The sequence below is a fragment of the Tetrao urogallus genome, assembly GCF_951394365.1.
Source record: "Tetrao urogallus genome assembly, chromosome: 3".
In the NCBI taxonomy this organism is placed as follows: Eukaryota; Metazoa; Chordata; class Aves; order Galliformes; family Phasianidae; genus Tetrao; species Tetrao urogallus.
Genome location: NC_136815.1, coordinates 7,985,123 through 8,004,206, shown reverse-complemented (window position 1 = coordinate 8,004,206; position 19,084 = coordinate 7,985,123). Strand labels below are relative to the sequence as shown.

Genomic DNA, 19,084 nt, shown 5'->3' with positions numbered 1-19,084 from the left:
TACAACATGAGTGACAGAACTAAAGAAATGTATTGAAGAGGGGTACCATAGGCCATGGGAACAGTGAGAACAGATGTGCTCTTACTAAAACCATCATCCCACTGATGTTCCCTTCCCAGTGCTGTAGGCAAACTGTTGTGTGCCTTAATTCCTCAGCTCATGGATATCTCATGGTAGTCACAGCTTTCAATAAAGAAAGAAAAACACAGAACTCTTGCTTTATTATCACAAAGAAATGTTAGAATACCTGACTGTGCAAAACCAGCCTGAAGAGCCACAACCCAACTGCTTAAGAAAATTCCCCCTAAAGCAGTTATTTTGAGGAATGATGTTTAAAGCAGGTGTGTCTTTAGGTTTGATTCCCTCTGAAAGAGTGCAGGAGCTGTGGCAGATGTTTCTCCAGGACTATGCCACCAGTGCCACCAAAGCTGTAGCAGCAGGCAGAAGGACTGTTAAGCTTTTCTAAGCCATCACACCATAGGGAGAGGGCTAAGCTCTACACCATTGTTGTCTTATTTGTGGGTCAAGTGGTCAAAGCTCTAACCTTCTTTTCTCTTTCTAAGTATGCTGGCATGGTTGTTACTTGAAGTAACAGGGAGACTACTCCTGAGGACATTTAAGAACAAGTACAATCTTACTTCTGTCTCATTAGCATCCATTTTTATAGCTCAAGAACAGACAAAGCTATTCCTCTCTTTTCCCCTCAAGTTACATTCAATATTCCTTGAATATGTTACTCCTTTAGTGTTGTTCTTTAGATCTTACTCAGGATTTGTAGCTAAACCAGAATCACATAAGGAAGAGAGGAAGGTTCACTGTCACCACAAAGTACACTGCCAACTGACTTCACTTCAGTGGGCTGTGCATAAGAGTTCTGCCATGTAGGCCAGCAGCATCAACAGGTTTTAAACTGAAGACACCTCACATATACAGGAAGATAGGCAGCTCACTGAAATGGGCACCAAAACACCTACAGGACACTGATGCAGCACATCCATTAAGCAACTGCTAACAGGTTCACTACCCAGAGAAACCTTAATTCTTCTCTTCTTATTTCTCCTCTTATAGACCAGTTACTCCTCTTCCTCTTTCTTTTTGCAGCTTTATTTCCACAACTTCCTTGCTTCCTGCTCCGGCCTGGTTGCTGTTTTATCATTATCAATGGAGCCATTTCTTCCTGCACTATTTCTGTTCTTACCTTACCTTAATGAAGCATTGACTTTACTTTTTAGATAGTCTTTATTTTTCTATTTAATTATTATAGTTGTTAATCAAGTGGGCTGAAAACCATTCCTTTTTTTCCCTCCAGACAAGGCAGAATACAGACAAGTCCATCTGTTCTTCTTGCAGGATCAGTGGCAAAGAGACGGCATGGATATCCAAAAATTACATCCCACTCTTCAGCAGTGCTGACAGGTCTGAAGGACTGACCATATTGTAATTACGGGTACAGCTTCATATTTGTGCTCTGGGTAGGATAACATTGAGTTGGGACCCTTTCCAGACAGAATTTAATTTAATTATTATCTGCCAATCAGTAGAACCTCTGGCAACAATTTTTAACCACAGTCCTGCAAAGTTATGCTATGTGATCTTTGATTTCTGCATGCAGAAGAAGCATGGGAGACATCAGCAGAGTCCCACTGGAACATGAGGTGAACCTAACAGACACAACAAGTTGTTATTCCTGCAAGGCCTTCAACAATGTGTTTAGGGTGAGGCTCATCTCACTTAAATTTAATGTTTATGATGTGGTTGTCTACATCTACGTCATGTACTGATGTTCCTATTATAGTCAAATCTATTTATTTGATATCGTCTCTGCTTCTCAGGATGTGATTTAACAATGTCATATACTTCAGGATTAGTTCAACAGTCAACAATACACCTATTTCGGTGGTCTGTATCAATAGCTAAGGACACTGAAATGACTTGACCACATTTAGCTACTACCATGGAAGAAGCCCACATTCACTGCCATGAACCCCAGCCCTAATACTGCTATTACTTATATGATGCTACATTGTGATGATAACAATCCAGTTAGGGAACAAGTGCATCTAATCTTCCTGAGTTACTTCATCACTCCTTTGTTTGTTTATCTATTGCTAAATTAAAACATACACACATGCCTAGTTATAACTCAGTCATGCTTAATTAACAGCCAAGAATTCCCAGAATTCTTGATCTAAGCCTGTCTTTTGCAGCTATGCTACAGCCTACTACAGCCCACAGCTTCTGTTTGGGAAATTCTCCAAGCTTGCTTTAAAAATGATAAGCAAAAAAATGATACTTTCTTGTGCAAATTTTTCCAGTAGCTATCTGTTCTGCTGCTAGATCTTATCTCTGGCCTGAATTTAACTTCCATCATCTTCCAACCATTACGAAATCATAATTTACACAATTAAAATGTCTTCTAATAACAAAAGCTGCCAGTCTTCATTGCCTGGAACAAACACTGATGCAGCACTCAGATTAATGCGCATAAGCACATTATCTATTTCAAGTTGCTTGGAAATTAACTCAAGGTAGAATAGGTGAAAACAAGCACTGCCAATGAGGATGAGCACTGACACATTTTCATCTGCCCCCAAACTCTTTTTGTCACTCATTCTAATAATGTTTTCTTTACAGTTTCAGTTTCCAGAAAACTGTAAGTCATAACTCTCTAATAGAAGAGTCATCTTAGAATCTTCAGTAAAATTCTGCTTTTCAGGTGATAATGCCCATGCCTTGGTCTATGGGAGCAGTGCTGTATTCTCTTCTCACTTGCTGGAATGCCATAATTCAGGCAACAAGACAGAGCATTCAGTCCTGGCTATATCCTCATTCACTAAAGAAAGTCGTTGTCTGTGTCTTGTTGCGTCAGGAGCTCCCATCCTTTATTTTTATTTTGGATGTCAACACTGGCAGCAAATGTCGCTGCAAACCGGAACTTGTATTACTGTGTTGCTCTGGGAACAACAGCTGGCTCAAGCTGGTTATTAAGCAGCATGCAGATCTCGGGTTAGTTTGTGAGAGGTGCTCCCAAAGCCCTCCTACCACTGGGACAAGGATTGTTTATCCATTTCTGGATAAAGTCAAGGGACAGACATTAGTTCAGTCGCACTGGTCCAGAGGGAGCACCTTCAGCATCAGTTCAGCATCAGGGAGCTGTGCAACAGAAAAAGAAGCACTAATGATAACAGAACATGAGGTGACTCAGAGAGAATGCCAGGATCTAAACTACCTTGCACAATAAGGACAAACTAATTCCTATTTAGTCCCAAATTTAATGCTGACAGAGGTCTCCTGGGTATGTTAGCACCACCTATGCAAGAAGCAAAACCAACTATTTGCTAGCTGAAGTGAATGTAAAGTCAAAGGCAAATCACTTGTTTTTGGTTTTGTTTTGTTTTTTTTTAAAGACCAAAAAGTAAATGTAGATGTTTATGAAAGCCTAGATAGGAGGCAAACTGTCATGTCAACCTGAAGTCAGTATTTAGGACACCTGAATTTTAGTCAGACAGTAATGACTGAACTCTACAGTCATGGTGACACAGAGTATGAGACTTTAGTAGCACAGCTGGAGGAGTCCCACAAATACAAGCTCGATCATCCTTATAGGTCCCTTCCAATTTGGGATATTCTATGATTACATGATAATGGCACAGCTGGAGGTTTCCCTTTAGTGATCATCTGCTGCACTACAGCAATGCACTGATAAGTGCCACCAAAGGAAGACTGAAGGAAGTGAGGAAAGAACAGGGAGAAAAAGATGAGAAATTCAGGAAGAGTTGTAGATGAGAGATGTTACTGAAGACTGAATGATTCTTCCTGTATTTGGAGAATCTGAAGAAAAAAAACTGTGGAGATGTCAAATTACAACAACATAGTCAGAAAATTCAGAAGTCCTTGGGAAAAGTTTTCTATTTTCAGTGAACTCTATTGATGATTACACTAAAGATTATTCCCAGCAATTCTCAGTTTCAGTACTCCAAACAAAGACAACATTGATACTAGTTAGCCTAGCAGGAAGCAACCCTGTTTGTTATTAATATGAGAGATGTCCCCCCATGCTGGGTTGCCCTGTTCAACAGCTCTTTCCAGATGCTACTGTTCATTTTTGCTTATGCATGTTCAGGACTGAATGAAGTGGGGAGGGAAGAAGACTCCCCCCATGACTCAGGCTTGGAAGTCTTCTCATTATGAGAAACGCATAAAGCAGCATATCCTGTGAAATAATAAATTAATTAATAAATATCACTCCTAACAATCTAAAGTGTAATGATACACTTAAATTAACATGGCACAGCCCTGCTGAGCAAGAAGATTTGATTGAAATTAGCCCTGTCAGACAGATTGGGCTGGAGACCTCTAACATTCCCTTCTATACTAAATGGCTTTATGATTCAACTGTCAGTTTCAATGTCAGACAGGATCTACATCAAAAAATTTGAAGTTGGGGTTCTTCTTGCCCACCTTCCTCAAGCTGTCTGCAGTGTATTCATTAACCAGATACTAACATATATGAGTCAGTTGCAGTGATGCACTGGATCAGGTTACCCAGAGAGGTGGCAGATGCCTCATCCCTGGAGACACTCAAGGTCAGGCTGGACAGGGCTCTGAGCAACTTAATTTCTCTGTAGGTGTCCCTGTACATTGCAGGGAGGTTGGATCAGATGACTTTCAGTAGTAGTCTTTAAAACTCAAACAATTTTTGATTCTGTGATTCCATGATTCTATGAAAAATATATTCTCTCAACTTTGAAAAGCAGGGAAGGAAGTAAAGACTTCATGTCTCTTTAAGCTAGCTCCTGAAGCAAAGGAAATAAGCCACAAACACCATGGTGTGAGTATGGCTGAATCCCCTGTGACTCTAGGACAAGTTGGTGCTCACTTACTCTCATGCCAGGACATCTCTTATTCTCCCTTTCCTCAAGAGCTCTTACATTGCTGTGAATTAGTTTGTTCTGGCAGGGAAGCACCTCTCCAGAGGTGCCAGGCCTTGACCTTGGCCTCTGACACTAACAGAATAGCAGTAAAAAAATAAAAAGCTTTTGCAGACATCCAGAAAACACTCATGTTGCAGCAGCCAAATCCAATTGTTCTTCTAACTTTAATACATTTATTCTACATTTGTACTGACATGAATAAAGAGGTTGCTGGCTCGGTATTTCTGTGAAAACAAGCAAAATACAAACAAGCTGCTGCTAAAGGAATACACCAACACCTAAAAACACTTCCTTATGTCAAGGCGTTTTCAGGTATTCAAATATTGAACTGAAGATTTCATTGTTAGGTTCAATTATTGGTACTGATTCTGATAATGTATCAAGGTGAGTATGCCCTTTAGAAAATACTGCTCACATACCTACAGAGTGTGGTAGAAAGCACTGCTGTCTGTTCATTGATCTAGGGGGCTGAGTGTTGAGGAAGAGCAATTTCAATGGACAAAAATTCAGGAACAGGAAGAATGAGGACTGCTGTTGGAAAACTTCCACTCCGCTAACTCCTGTGCCCTGGGGAATCACAGATAGCCACAGAAGGTGAGGGGAAAGCCAAGTTAATCACAGCCCTTGGACTGGAAGGTCAGCTCAAAAGGGAGCTAACTCTGGGTTTGAACCTAACCTCAAGATCAACTGCACTTGTGATTATAAAATAAATCCAAGCAGCATCAAGAGCGCATATATAGGAAGGCTGACGAAAACAGATCCCACAGCAAAACAGAGAACAAAAAGAAGGTAGAAAAGTAAACTCAAGATTCCCAACAAAGGAAAAATCTTAAAGCCACTGACATCAGCAGTATAATTAGGATTCTGAAAGTGAGGACATAAACTACACTATCACACTTTTCTTTGGCATAATGTCAGGGATGACTGTAGGCCTGTCAGGTCTTGCAATAATAGGTGGCCGCATATATGTGGATCTTGCAGAAAGGCAATTAATATTTTATGTAGAGCCTAAAATTAAATAAAAGCCCATTTAATAGCAAGACTAAAATTTCTATTGCCTTTAAAGGCAGGACCCATCTATCTCAAACTGTAGAAATTTACCAGAGATCAAGTCACCTTGACATTCACTATAGGCAATGGAGAGTTTCTGAATGGAGTTGCAGCTGTGATTTATGCCCATGTAAAGCAAACCCCTACAACTGGTTGGATGAATTGCACTGTAAAATCTATCGACTGTATTGACTAGACCTCCACTGACTATAAAGAGAACTGAAATACCTATTGCACACAAAGAACTGTAAACCAACATACCTAAATTCACTGAATTTAGTTAGTTTGGCTCTGAGTTTAAACCCTCAGGTTGGGTAAAAAGTTTAATGTCTGTCAGACGTTTTTTGGTGTAGACAGTTAAATTCAGGTTCATTACCCAACACTTTCACAAGCCAGTGAAAAGTTTCAGTCACTACAAGAAGTGATTAATCTCAGCTATTTAGAACTATCTTCAGGGCGAGATTAATTGCAGTCCAGAAATTTCAATTTCCTATTTTTCTTCCATGACTACAAAAGGAGTCCATACAGCTCCTTAGATGAGGTACTAGATGAATTGATCCAATTGTGAATGTTGAGAAATAGCCTCTCAAATCCTGAGGGAAAGCAGGGAAACTCAGTTATTTCAAGAAATTCAGCACTGAAAGAGAGCATCCTTAAGAATATACATATAATATAATGATACCATACTCTGAAAACACACAGTGCCATGAACATCAGCTGCTGGACCCTACCTCTCCCCAGTGTCACTGCACACAGGACCTGACATGATAATGGAGCAACATCTAAAATGAGTAAGACAAAACTGGGAAAAATGTCCAAATATTAACAACAAAGCAAGTAGTAATATTTTTTCTGTTTTACACAAATGGTAAGTTTGGTGACAAAATATCAGTTGTCTCTTTCTCCCAGACTGATACCACAGAAAATTATTTGGCTTTGTTGATGTGGGGCTGAGGTATTTAAACTTCTGTGGGAGTCCTATCTGCACAAGGAGTGTTGAAAATGAAAAGGCAAAAGCCTTGACAAAGTCCCGTGAACAGAAAGAGAAGAGGATATAGAAAATAAGACATGCTATTAGATATATAAGATAGACCAGAAGCAATGGCTTTATGTAGTGCCAGGAGAAGATCAGGTTGGATTATTGGGAAAAATTTATTCTCAGAAAGAATATGGTTGGACATTGGCACAGGCTGCCCAGGAAGGTGGTGAAGTTACCACTCTTGGAGGTGTTCCAGAAACAAGTAGATGCGGCACTGTGGGACGTGGTTTAGTGAACATGGTTGTGGTAGGTTGATGGCTCGACTAGATGATCTTATTTCCCAAACTTAATAATTCCTTGATCCTATGATACACACAGGTAAAATCCAAATAATTTCATTGAGGTATGCTTTTCTGAATCTTATCCCAAATAAAAATGCATTTTTGCATAGACCCAGAAAGGTTTCCTCAAATTGGTGAGATCTCGCAGCATGTAATGATTATATCTCTTCTTGTAACATAAAGATACTCAGTGCTGTTCTTTGCCCAGAATAGTTAACCTGTGTCCCAACCAATGATCTCACTTACTTTCCCATCAAGGAGCCATCTGCGCTCCTGCTAGAGAGGTCCAAGGTCTGTGGCATGCAGTTGTCTCAGACTAAAAGCACAGTATGGGTCATCTAGGAATGTTGTGTTATTGGCCACTGTGTGCATCCCTCCTCAGGAACATCCCTAGCATAGCTTTGCCATTTAGTATAGATTTAATGGCTACTGTGGGAACAAAATTAAATGCTGCTGTATGGCTGGTCTTGAGTATTGGTCCAGCACTGGTGTAATGGTGCAAATGATATCTGATGTCAAATCAGGGAGACTTGGCCACCTGTGTGCATTGATATTCTCCTGGCAGCATCTTACAAGCAGCAGTATTAGCAAGGTAGAAGAGCAAATTCCAGTTCTTATAATTGCCTTCCTAAATTAATTCACCTGTAATTTCAATCAGCTGCTCTTGACATTCCCTCCTCAAGGTGCAATCCCTCCTCATAAACACTCAGAGCAGTACACAGAGAGGCATGAGGGGAAAAAAGATAAGCAAAGCTGGTGTTCCACTGCTGAGGGCCTGGTGGGCAGCTCTCCACCATGCACTTCGGGGATTTCACTATTCGTCTCTCAACAGCTGTTCTTGATTCTTCTCCATTCCCACTGAAACTTTCTGATTCTCTGTATTTACAGTCAGTGAAAAATGCCTTGCAGAGTCCTCTGTTTTAGGATGAACGTCTCTGTCCTTCACCCACAGTTGGGTATAGTCTAAATCTAATGGCTCCTATAAAATACATAAGAACTGGGACTTGGATGGTCTGGGGCATTTAAGCTTTCAGCATTGCTTTAGTTCTGCTTTGGTAGTGGATGGCACTAGGAACACTGAATTGTTACATGAGTTACACAATTAATATGTCAAAAGCATGAAAAATTCAAGATGGAAAGATAACCAAAAACATACCATTGAACTAAGCAGACAACATCGTCCAACAACAAGGTTCGAACAAAAGGAAATTAGGAAATACCCATTTTTTGAACACAGGTGGAGTTTCTCATGAAGTCATTCTACTGTTAATTCAGGTGACTGGCAGAAACCAGATGCAATTAAAAACTGGTTTCTGTGCTATAAATAAAGCCATAACAAATGATATTGAATTAACCAGGATGGGGAGAAGTTGTTGTTTTGAATGAATTTTCATAATTCTGGTCTTATTAAATGCTTCCTTAATGATCTATAAAATTAATTAAATTGAATGTTAATAAAATTACTAGTTACCAATCTGGAAGGTGATCAAAACACCAGTGAAGACAGAAGGAAATAAATTTGAAAAGCATCTGAGATTAAAAACAATGCAAACTAATACAGCTTGGCAAAGGAATACATAACACATCTGCACAGTTCTCAGCAACAACCTTGAAAATTTGATGGACCAATGAAATGCAAGTATCTGGATTGAGTCTAGAAAGACAAAAGAAGCAAAAGGCAACAGTTAACACAGACAGGATTAGGATTTCTCCACTGTCACTGAATACAATAGACTGCCATACACCAGCAATATAGAAGAAAGAAATTAGGAAAGACTGTGACAAGATCAGTGTTTGCAGAAGGGGCATAAAGAGACACACAATGACACTAATGTCAGGGTCTCAGCATCTTTCCAAACGGAGATTTAGCAGTGTTGGAGATATGCAACTCAACTTCAGAGTGGCTTATAAAACCTACCCACAAACCAGGAAGAATCAGCACCTCTAAGGTCAAGGTGCTGTCCTGGTGACTGTAACCAAAGGTGGTTCTTAAGGTATGGGATGAATCCTGTGGAGAAGTGTTGCTTAATAGGATCTTACCACACCCAAGCAAGGCAGCGGGTTGGTTATGCAAAAGATGATGATACCTAGTGTTGCTTTCCACCCAGTGGATTCTCAGTTATACTCCTCAGTGTCACTGTAGGTAGGTTTCTCCTGACTTCTGTGGGACCTTTCATTTGCTCCAAGTTAAACACTTCTAAAGTAGTTTACTCGCTTAAGGCTGGAAAAGGCAATTTACTCATCACCAGCCTGAAAGTTCTCCCAGAGTGCTTCTTTCCAAAGTAGGTTACCAGGAACCTAAATATCCCTGGGCATATCCCTCCATTCACAGAAAATGCTAAGTTTCCCAGTTATCACCTTAAGACAGGAGGAGGCTTATACGTAACAGCTCTTGTGAACCATATTCCTTGTAAAGCTATTAATATTTAAGAAATCAATTTTAATAAAGCATCTGTCAGAAGCAATAGCAGAGGCAATGTCTCCATGGCTCCATTCCTTCTGTAAAGTTCCACGCATAAGAAGGGAATATAGCATTATTAAATACAATAATAAACATAATTATTTTTCTATACCATAGAAGGCTGATCATAGTAGTGTCCAAGCACCCAGATACTTTGCTATGCCTAAGGTCAGTGATCAATTATACTTTAAACCAACATATAAATTATCTTAAAACTTATTTGACAGATTTTGCTTGGAAAGTTTCTTAGAGTTGCTAAATTAGATTCAAACTACTCACATCTAGGCCTTGTCTTTGAATGTGCATTGTCATCACTTGACCCTGCACACACAGCAGTGCACAGTTTTGTACCTTGGCTTAATCTATGAATATGGAATATTTAGTCAAGTGATGTTTGAAGATGAAGAACTCCAAAGAACAAGAAGATGCCAGGTGACTAACTAGCCTCTGATGTGTCGTGTGGGAGAAGCAGGGCCTGCTGGAACCATGGACAGAATGATCTGGTAGGTGTCAACCCTGCCCATGGCAGGAACTGGATGGGCTTTAATTTTCTTTCTAACTCAAGCCACTCTATGATTCTATGATTCTTTGCCGTATCACCTTTGGTCAAAATGAGGACATTTGGGACAGCTCAGTTCTATAGAAATTACAGCAAAGTCTCTGACTTTTGAGGAGCTCGTTGCTGGTGGAGGTGATGGCAAGGGGCTTTGCTGTTGCTGGTAGTGCTGATGCTCACCAGTGCATCACTGGACACATCTAATCTCACCACCTGCCCAAATAAGGCCACACTGACACTTCACTTCTTCCAAGCTAGCCCATACTGACACTGAGGAACCTCATCCTTGGGGGTTAAGGGACACAGAGGAGCACATCTGCACTACACTCCCTCGAGCCTTTCTTAGCAGACCTCAGCAGTCCCAAAACTCAGCAAATTCATGGCGTAGCCATGGAAACACCAAGCAAACAGGCTGACTGACCCCTGGCAGTACTGCTTCACAGCAAGACTGTGCTGACATGAAGCCCTGATGAGAATTTACAAGGCTGCAGGTGACAGTGAGCTGAAAACATTCATTTCCACCTCGTTAAGCCAGATCTGCAGTTTTGAGTGATTTTGGATGCTTAAACCAGCACTGAGCACCCATAGCACCATTCAACATGCCGGATTGAGTGAACTAACAGTCCTCAGCAGAGCCACACCAGTAAGGGTGTTCAGAGAGGTCTACAACAACTGAGACTTCATTATATTTTACAAAGTATACTGCAGAATATTTATCCATGCATTACGATGGATTAGCATAAATAATTAAAATGGAGTTTGCACTGGTGAATGGATAAGCAAAGGGCATTTACGAACAGACCAGCTTGCTCTCCTGCTCCAGGGATTCACTTAGAGACATGTCCTTGCCAAAGAGGCCAAGGAAGGGCTCACATTTATCCTTTTCCTTAACCCAACCCTGTTGCAAATCACCCAGCGCTCTGGCACAGGTTGGTAGCTCAGCACACCTCCCAAAGGCCAAAGAGGAAGGTCCCCAAATATCAGTGTGTCCCTCTGTACTCAGCATTGGTGAGTCTGCACCTTGAGTACTGTGTTCAGTTTTCAGTCTCTCACCGCAGGAAAAACATTGAAACACTGGAGTAGGGAAGGGTAGCAAAGCCGTGAAAGGTTTGGAGTACAAGTCTTATGGGAGCAGCTGAGGGAATTGGTTTGGTCTGGAGAAGAGGAGACTCAGGGGAGACCTTATCGCTCTCTACAACTCCCTGAAAGGAGGTTGTGGCAATGTGGGGATGGGTCTCATCTTGCAGCTAAGAGCAGTAGGATGAGAGGGAAAGGTTTTAAGTTGCACCACGGGAGGTTCAGGTTAAGTATTTGGAAAAACTTCTCAGAAAGGATGATGAGGTATTGGCACAGGCTGCCCAGGGAGGTGGTGGAGTCACCATTCCTGGAGGTTTCCAAGAAATGTGTAGATGTGGCACTGGGGGATGTGATTTAGTGGGCATGGTGGTGATGGTTGGACTAGGTGATCTTAACGGTCTTTCCAATCTTAATGATTCTATGATTCTTAAGTCCCTCAGTGCTGTTTTCCATAAGCAACCCACCCAGGCTCAGTCCTGCAAAAGGTGCATTTTGGTGCTTCCATGAAATACTGATGATCTGACAGCCCATGTGCCTCAGCCTCCTCTTCTTGTTCCAGATGCTAAGTGCTATTGAAAGATAGCTGGATGGCAAATAGGCGCTCAAGCATTCCCTATCATTTTCTTCTCCCTTCAGCAGGAAGGCTGCGGTGATCTACACCAGCACAGAGCAACCAATGTTGCACAGTTCTTAAAAAAAAAAAAAAAAAAAAAAAGAAAATGAAGTCCCAAGCCTTTTCCTGGTCTTATTTTTCTATGAAAGTGAATGCTGCAGATGTCTCAAGGGATGGTATGAAAATAAGAATATCTCCTAGCTACCTCTCCTTCAGACTTTTCGTTAAGGCAGGTTGAAAATTTACCAGAAACTGCCATTGCAAATTTGAGCTGAGCTGCATTTTGTTTCTTTTCAGGAGTGTTTCTGTTATCCAACACATTCTTTGCACTTGCAATTAAAAACAATCTGGAAAATCAGAATCTTACTTGCTTTCACGTCAATTCATTTATGCTCCTGTGCATAAAGAAAGTGTTTGGATGTTTTATGAGCAGCGCTCGGGTTGGTCTCCCTGGCCAAACCACTCATCCCATGAGGCCTAGCAGCAGGGGATTCCTGCCACATATTGCACTGCTCAACACACACAGTGCATCAGGGGAGTTGTAGTTACACCTACAGGGACAGTAGTTCGTAAAAGAGCAGGGAGAGACTGAAGCCTGACCTTCAACCCTCAGGAGCCATTTCCAAATAAAACATCTCAAAGATTAAAACAGGATTGTTTGTTTATTTTGTTGTTCTTTTTTTTTTTTTTTTTTTTTTTTTAATGTATATGTACTTATCTGTTTATTTCTCACTGTAAATATTCAGGAGTTCAGCTCTACAGAGGTAAATTTTTTTCATAGGAAAGTTCATATTTTCTCTTACAAGCTACCCGATTGCCATTTTACCATACTGTCATGAAGTGCAACAATACTGATGTCCTGGCGGAGACGATCTTAACACACATTAGGTAAATTCTGCCTAGGGAATACATGTTCAGATGTTTTCAAAAGGTGAAGGAAACAGTCAGCTTCTTTGGGAGCAAATCACATTTCTATTTGCTATAAGCAGAACCTGGGACAAACTCGGATGTAAAGAACAAGGAATGAGGAAGAATCACAAGAAAATCATCTCCTATCATTTCTGTAAATCACTGCCAGTGAAAGCTGAACATTGAAATGCCATCAAGAATGACTCCTTTTTCCCCTGTATATTTGCCCCCAAGGCCTGGATAGCCTAATCATGTGTTTGTATCTGATTCAATAGATTCAATTATTTCAGTAGATCCAACCACATCTAAAGCAAAGTGTTTACAACAGAGGCTGTGCCAAACCTTATTTATGTGCACATTGGAACAACGAAACATGTGAAGTATCATGAGCCCTTTCCAGCCATATGGGCAAAACTGTACAATTCAATGGAATCCCATCTGCAGTACTCTTTTAAAAGTTCTGGAATCCAAAACTTGTGCAGAAATGTTTGCGAGGCCTCTTCCTGCTTCCACACAAGTTCCTTGGTGTGTGCAGAAAGATGTGACCCTCTTCCATCAGCAGCTTCTCATCTCCTAAATCCTCAGATACAGAGCACTGAAGCATTTGCATTAGTTCTTCCCTAAATACCTTGGGTTTATAAAGAATCCATCTCACCTATAGATGCTGCAATCCCTTTTCAGTTTTACAGATATGAAAGCAATCACCTTATTCTTGATTTCATTGTATTGCAAAAATGCTGGTATTTATTAAAAAGTTACTCTGAATGAGATGGTACATAGTGTTTTATTAGGATAAATGGAGCTTTTATTCATAAGCAAAATGGCAGATTTGTAGATTTTGCAGAAAAGTCAGCAATCTCTCACCAACCCAAGAGAGAGTGTAAAATGTTCTCATGTGAAAAGCAGCCAAGACTGCAGGACAGCACCACACAGTGTCACTACAGCACCTCGAACGTGAGAGGGACTCCATTTCAGAAGGAAAAAAGGTTAAAAGACAACTCATCCGAAAAAAAGAACAAAGACTTCGAATGTCAGCATGGAGTACTGCTTCCCTGATGCTCTGCTCCTGCTCTCGAGCAGGTCATTGCTCTCCAGTCACAGGAAGGTCTCAACACACTCTTCCATCACTTTCAGCAGATTTGTTCAGTAGGATTTGATCCTACAGCAAAGTAGGAATCCACACCTTCTACTGAGTTTAAAAGGTGATGAGACTGAGCATATCAGTCTCACATCTTGGTGTTTTGCAGCACTATGTGTCACCAAGGAGCAGCTGGCCATGTAAAACATTGGGTCCATACCTAAGAAGGAGCAAACCTTTCCAAACCATTAGCATTTTGACCGTGCTACAATCCACACTGTGTAAGGATCTTAAGGGTAATCTCACACCTAGAGAGCTGCCTACAATGCATGTTGTAGCTTGAGATTTTTTATACCCTTTAAAAGCCAATCAGCTCACCTGAACTTCTCTAGACCCATCCACCATCCTTTTGCTTGTATCCAGACAGGAGCCTGGGTGTGGATTTGACCCAACTGCCACAGCTGTCCACAAAAAGAGATGCCAAGTTCTCATAAGGCTCTGGTGTGTGCTAATGCCTTGTTTATGCAGCCTGCACAGGCTGACCATGCAGGATGAGCTGGGGTGCAAATCCATCCAGATGCAGCTCATCCAAAGCAGGAGCAGTGTTATGTAATGCTGAGCACAACCCTACAGCAAGCTTGTTACCAAAGAGCCTCCCCCACCACAGCATCTTTCCCCAGCCTCAAACATTGCCTCGTCCTGTCTGGTATTTCAGTTTTTCCTAAAGCAAAAAGGGGTTCAAGAATAGGGAAAAAATGTGACAGCAGTCCACATTTTCATAGAAATCCAGCTGGAAAGCAAGAACCTTTGTCCCAAGACACACTTTATGAAAACATTGAAAAGAAGGGGGCAGCAATAGGTGAGTGGTACATAGCAGCACATCAGTAGTGCTGCCTTTTGCTACTTGCCCGGGGCTAAATCCCTGCAAACATCCACGAGAAATTTGCCTGAAGGTAAAATTCCAGCCCTGTACTCAAGGTGTTTATTCGCAAATGCAAGACAGCACCAGTGAGGAGGGCTTCTACAGATCTAGCTCCAGGCTCTCAGCCCATACAGCCTACAGCACTTTGTCTTTGGCAAACACACCGATTTCAGAAATCACGGTTAAATCCTCTATCACATAGAACCCTGTGTATGTTACAGCCTTAAAGAACAGCAGTACCACTCTGACCACTGGTAGTCCCTTGGGTTTTCACACACATTCACAACTAAAGAACACTTTAATATGAATAGGTCTGTGCCAAATTCACTGTGTGCTGTAAGCAGACTTATTTTCCTATATTTTTATGAAAGCTTAAGGGATCCGATTTTTTAGGAAGGCAAAACAGCAGTGCCTGACTCATCCCCTTTGGGCCAGGAGATGAGTTTGCTCTATCCGTTTGCTGGCGGTTGGCTTAACTTTCTGGCAGACAGTGCTGCAATGCTCGGGTTTCGTGCACCGTAGGGTGATGCTTACCAGACCAAAACCCCACGGATTTCATCTGGCACTTTTTAAGAGCCGGTTCACCCGGGGTTTAGAAAACCGACTTCATCCACATGTAATGCTCTACACTGAACTGAAGCCGGCAGTGTCCTCTTAAGCACTCTGCGCCTTAAAACCGTTCACAGCTCGGTCACTACAGCCGGGTGTAAGAGGCACACGTTTGAGCACAGCGACGCGGGGGACATGCCAGAGGGAGCCCGAGCCTTACGAGATGCTCATTTTGGAACACCCGATGATAGAAAAACATTAAAATAATAAAAGAAAAAAATAAATAAACATCAGCACATCCCATAATAAGCTCCTTGCCGTCTCCCCCGCTGCTGGGAGCGAGTCGAAGAACGACAGAACCACAAAAGTCCCCCCGGTCGGGAATGATAAAGCGAAACGGCGCATCCCCCCGGGCAGCCCCGCTCCGCGTTACTCACACGAAGCCGTGGTAGAGCAGCGCCCAGCCTCGGGGTCGTTCCAGGGCGTCGTAGATCAAAGTTTGGATCCGGCGATACTTGGCGTGGTTCCTCTTCACCGGGCGGCTCAAGGGGGTCTTCGCCAACAGCCCCAACCCCGGAGGGCTCCGCTTGCCGCCCTCCTCCTTCCCACCGCCTTCCAGCAGCAGCGTCCCGTCGCGATCGGCTCCGGAGCCCAGGGCGAGCGAGCCCTGCTCGGGGTCCCCTCCACCGCCGCCCGCAGCCCGCCGCCCCTCCGCCGCCCCTCCGGCCCCGCTACCGCCCGCCGCGCCGCGCCGCGCCTTCAGCCCCATGGTGGGCGCCGGGCCCCGGAGGCGAGCTGCAGATCGGCGGCGGCAGCCCCGGGAGCCCCAAGGCCATGATCTGAGCTCCCCGCCCCTCCCCCCCCCCCCCCCCCCCGGCAAGGATTTCTTTACGGATTTATATATATATATACATGGGAGTATATATATGTATATATATATATACTTATAATACGGGGGGAAAGGGGGATAGCAAATGGGGTGGGGGGAGGCGGTCACATCCCCCTCAGGTCATCCCCACCGGCGGGCAGCAGCACCTGGGCCGGCGCAAGGCAGGGAAATCATCGCGGAGTTTATTCACCAGCCCGATGCCCGAGCCCCTTCCTCCCCCCCTCCACCCCCCCGCCTCCTCTTCCTCCTCCTCCTCCCAGCTCCTGCCTTTCCCCCCCCCCCCCCCCCCCCCTCACCCCCCCTTTCCCCGAGCCCTCACGTTAGGGAGTGGCCCATTGTATGCAGGCAGCAAATAGCCCGGCGCCCTCCCCCCGCTCCCCCAGCCCTGGGTGTCTGTAGTCGGCTGCGTGGGGCCGCGGGGCTGTCCCTATCGTCCCCTCCCCCCCTCCTACCCCCGGCTGCCAGCCCCCTGCTGGGGCCGCCGAGCGGGGAGATCCCGGCAGCCGGCGGGAGGGGAGCCCCCTCCGAACACCCGGGGAACCCCCGCAGCATCACAGCCCACCCCGCCTCGCTGCGGCTGGAGGGGAGGGAGGGAAAGGGAAGGGCATCCCCGGCCCCCCGCGGGGGTTTGCTTTCGCCGCCGGAGCAGGAAGGAGGGGAGGATGGGGATGAAGGATGCCGGGAGAGGAGGCTGCGGGCTCTGCCTCGCCGACGCGGCTCGCTCGGAGACGAGACGAGCTTCCACCCGGGGAAGGGGCTTGGGGGCAGGGCGGCCGTGCATCCTCCAGCCGAGCTGGGCTTCGGGTTTCGGCACGGCTCTCCTGCGGGGGATGCTGGTTCTACTACCGTAACAAGGGCTGCGGTCCTCAAAGCAGTCGCCAAAGTGAATGGCTCTATGTGGGAGCAGAGCCGAGCAGAGCTGCAGCCCCTGCCCTGAGACATCAGTAGCAGGACCCAAATCCACAAGGGATGGGATCGTCAGCTCTTTCGGTTTCCTGACTGCAAGGAAGCCAATATCTGCTTTGTGCTCCTGCAGCCCTGTTGCCCTGGGATTTCTGCCACAACACCGCAGCAGAATCCCCTTTTTCTCTTAAAGCTCGTCAGTGAAAACCTCCCCGCAGAGCTGAGTATTCACATGGCTGCACCTTGGTGGGATACAAAGGGTCCAATCTAATCCTTCCTCCTTGACAGCTAATAATAATTAAATTAAAGAGACAAAGCCTTACAGATTGCATGTTGTTTCCATGAGAAGTCCTCCTCCCCCACCTGGGGGAGTTTTCCTGGTATCTCCTGAAGAGATGCCAACAAACCCAAAAGCCCTTCCAGACACACAGGGAAACAGATTTGCCACCTACTCGAACAGCTCCCGCACTGCTTCCCAAAAGATTTCTGCTCAGAGCTGTCCTTCTATTTCCCAGAGCTGGAGGGAAAACACACGGAAAGACATCTGGAGATGGAGGGACCACACTTCTTCACACCTGCTCTAACATCTATCGGCATCATCTGAATATCATTTGCAGCCATATTAGCAACGAGGGCTGTGGGAGGTAAGGAAGTTTTGCTAACTGTGCCATTTATCTCTCTCCAGCTCCTGTTCCATCTCAGTACAATGGTGATGATATTTCCCAAAGCCACAGCGGAGCTATCAGCATTACTGAGGATGTGTGGGGCATGAAGAATAGAGCGCTTACATCACACAACCTGCTATGCCTTAACCCAGCTTTACACAGGGAGAAGTGAGAGGCAAAGGGGGAAGGGAAGGAAATTTATGGCCAACCAGTTAATCACAGTTTTGAACCACAACAGTGAATGTTCAGCGTGAAATGGGGACTGTGAGTTATTTTCCTGAGGGTACAGTAAATTATTTTCATTAGCCAAGGGCTGTACCAATGTCAGATAGCAATGGGTGACTGATGGGCAAGCTCACCAGCCTGTTTGGCTTCTGTAGGCCTTATGCTAGAGACACAACGCTTTTCTGTCCCAATTAAAAGCTGTTTTGTTTTGTTTTTCTTTCAGAGGCATCCTCCAAAGGGCCTCAGACATCTCAAAGATCCAAATTACCGCAATGCAAACTCGCTATTAGGACCATGTTTGGTTGAGTTTCCGTCTCCTTTCAAAACTTAAAACATCGTTGCTTAGGGTCAGGAATTTTCCCCTCCCTGCTCCTTCTGGGATAACTGTTGCACACAAGCATACTGACTGGGAAGAGGTTTAGCAAAGGGCAGTTAGCTAAAGCCTTCCATCTCAGTGCGAAGACACCCAGAGGTTTCATGTGGCTCTGCATCAGATCCTGTAGTGGTGCTGCTGAAAATCTCATTGATGGCACTGCTGCCCTAGTCCAATTGCACACCTGCTGGCACAAGCCGCCATCAACTTCAAAGGGAGCATGGACAGATGGAGCACTCCAGGCTATGATTTGGTTTGATGAGCAATTACACTCCATTACTATTATTTATGATGTGTTGCTGGCAGCACTCAATGCACACAAGTTTGATATCCACCTCCTTGGCTGACACAGGAAGGTTTTGTAATAATCAAAAGCAAGTGGTTCTGCTGAACTGCAGCATGCATCCAGAAAGCTGCAAGAGGCTCTGCTGGGGGAGTGCGGAGGGACCACTGATAAACATCTCCTGTGGGTCATGCTGGCCTTTGTCAGAAAGCTTCGTTCAGTCAGATAGGTGGCAATCAGAAAGTACAAGAAAACAAGACATCTCCTGGTCAAGATA

The 19,084-nt window shown here is 44.1% G+C and overlaps 1 protein-coding gene across 2 annotated transcripts in view; it reads right to left on the bottom strand.

Moving 5' to 3' along the window:
- Nucleotides 1–16,238, bottom strand: part of KCNQ3 (potassium voltage-gated channel subfamily Q member 3) — a gene marked incomplete at both ends in the record, with an annotated part of 188,259 nt that extends 172,021 nt beyond the window's left edge. For both annotated transcript variants that reach the window (XM_079533740.1, XM_079533741.1), the window contains one exon: nucleotides 15,907–16,238. In XM_079533740.1, coding sequence (XP_079389866.1) covers nucleotides 15,907–16,238 — 332 coding nt within the window. The remainder of the gene's footprint in view (nucleotides 1–15,906) is intronic.
- Between the last annotated feature and the right edge of the window lie 2,846 nt (nucleotides 16,239–19,084).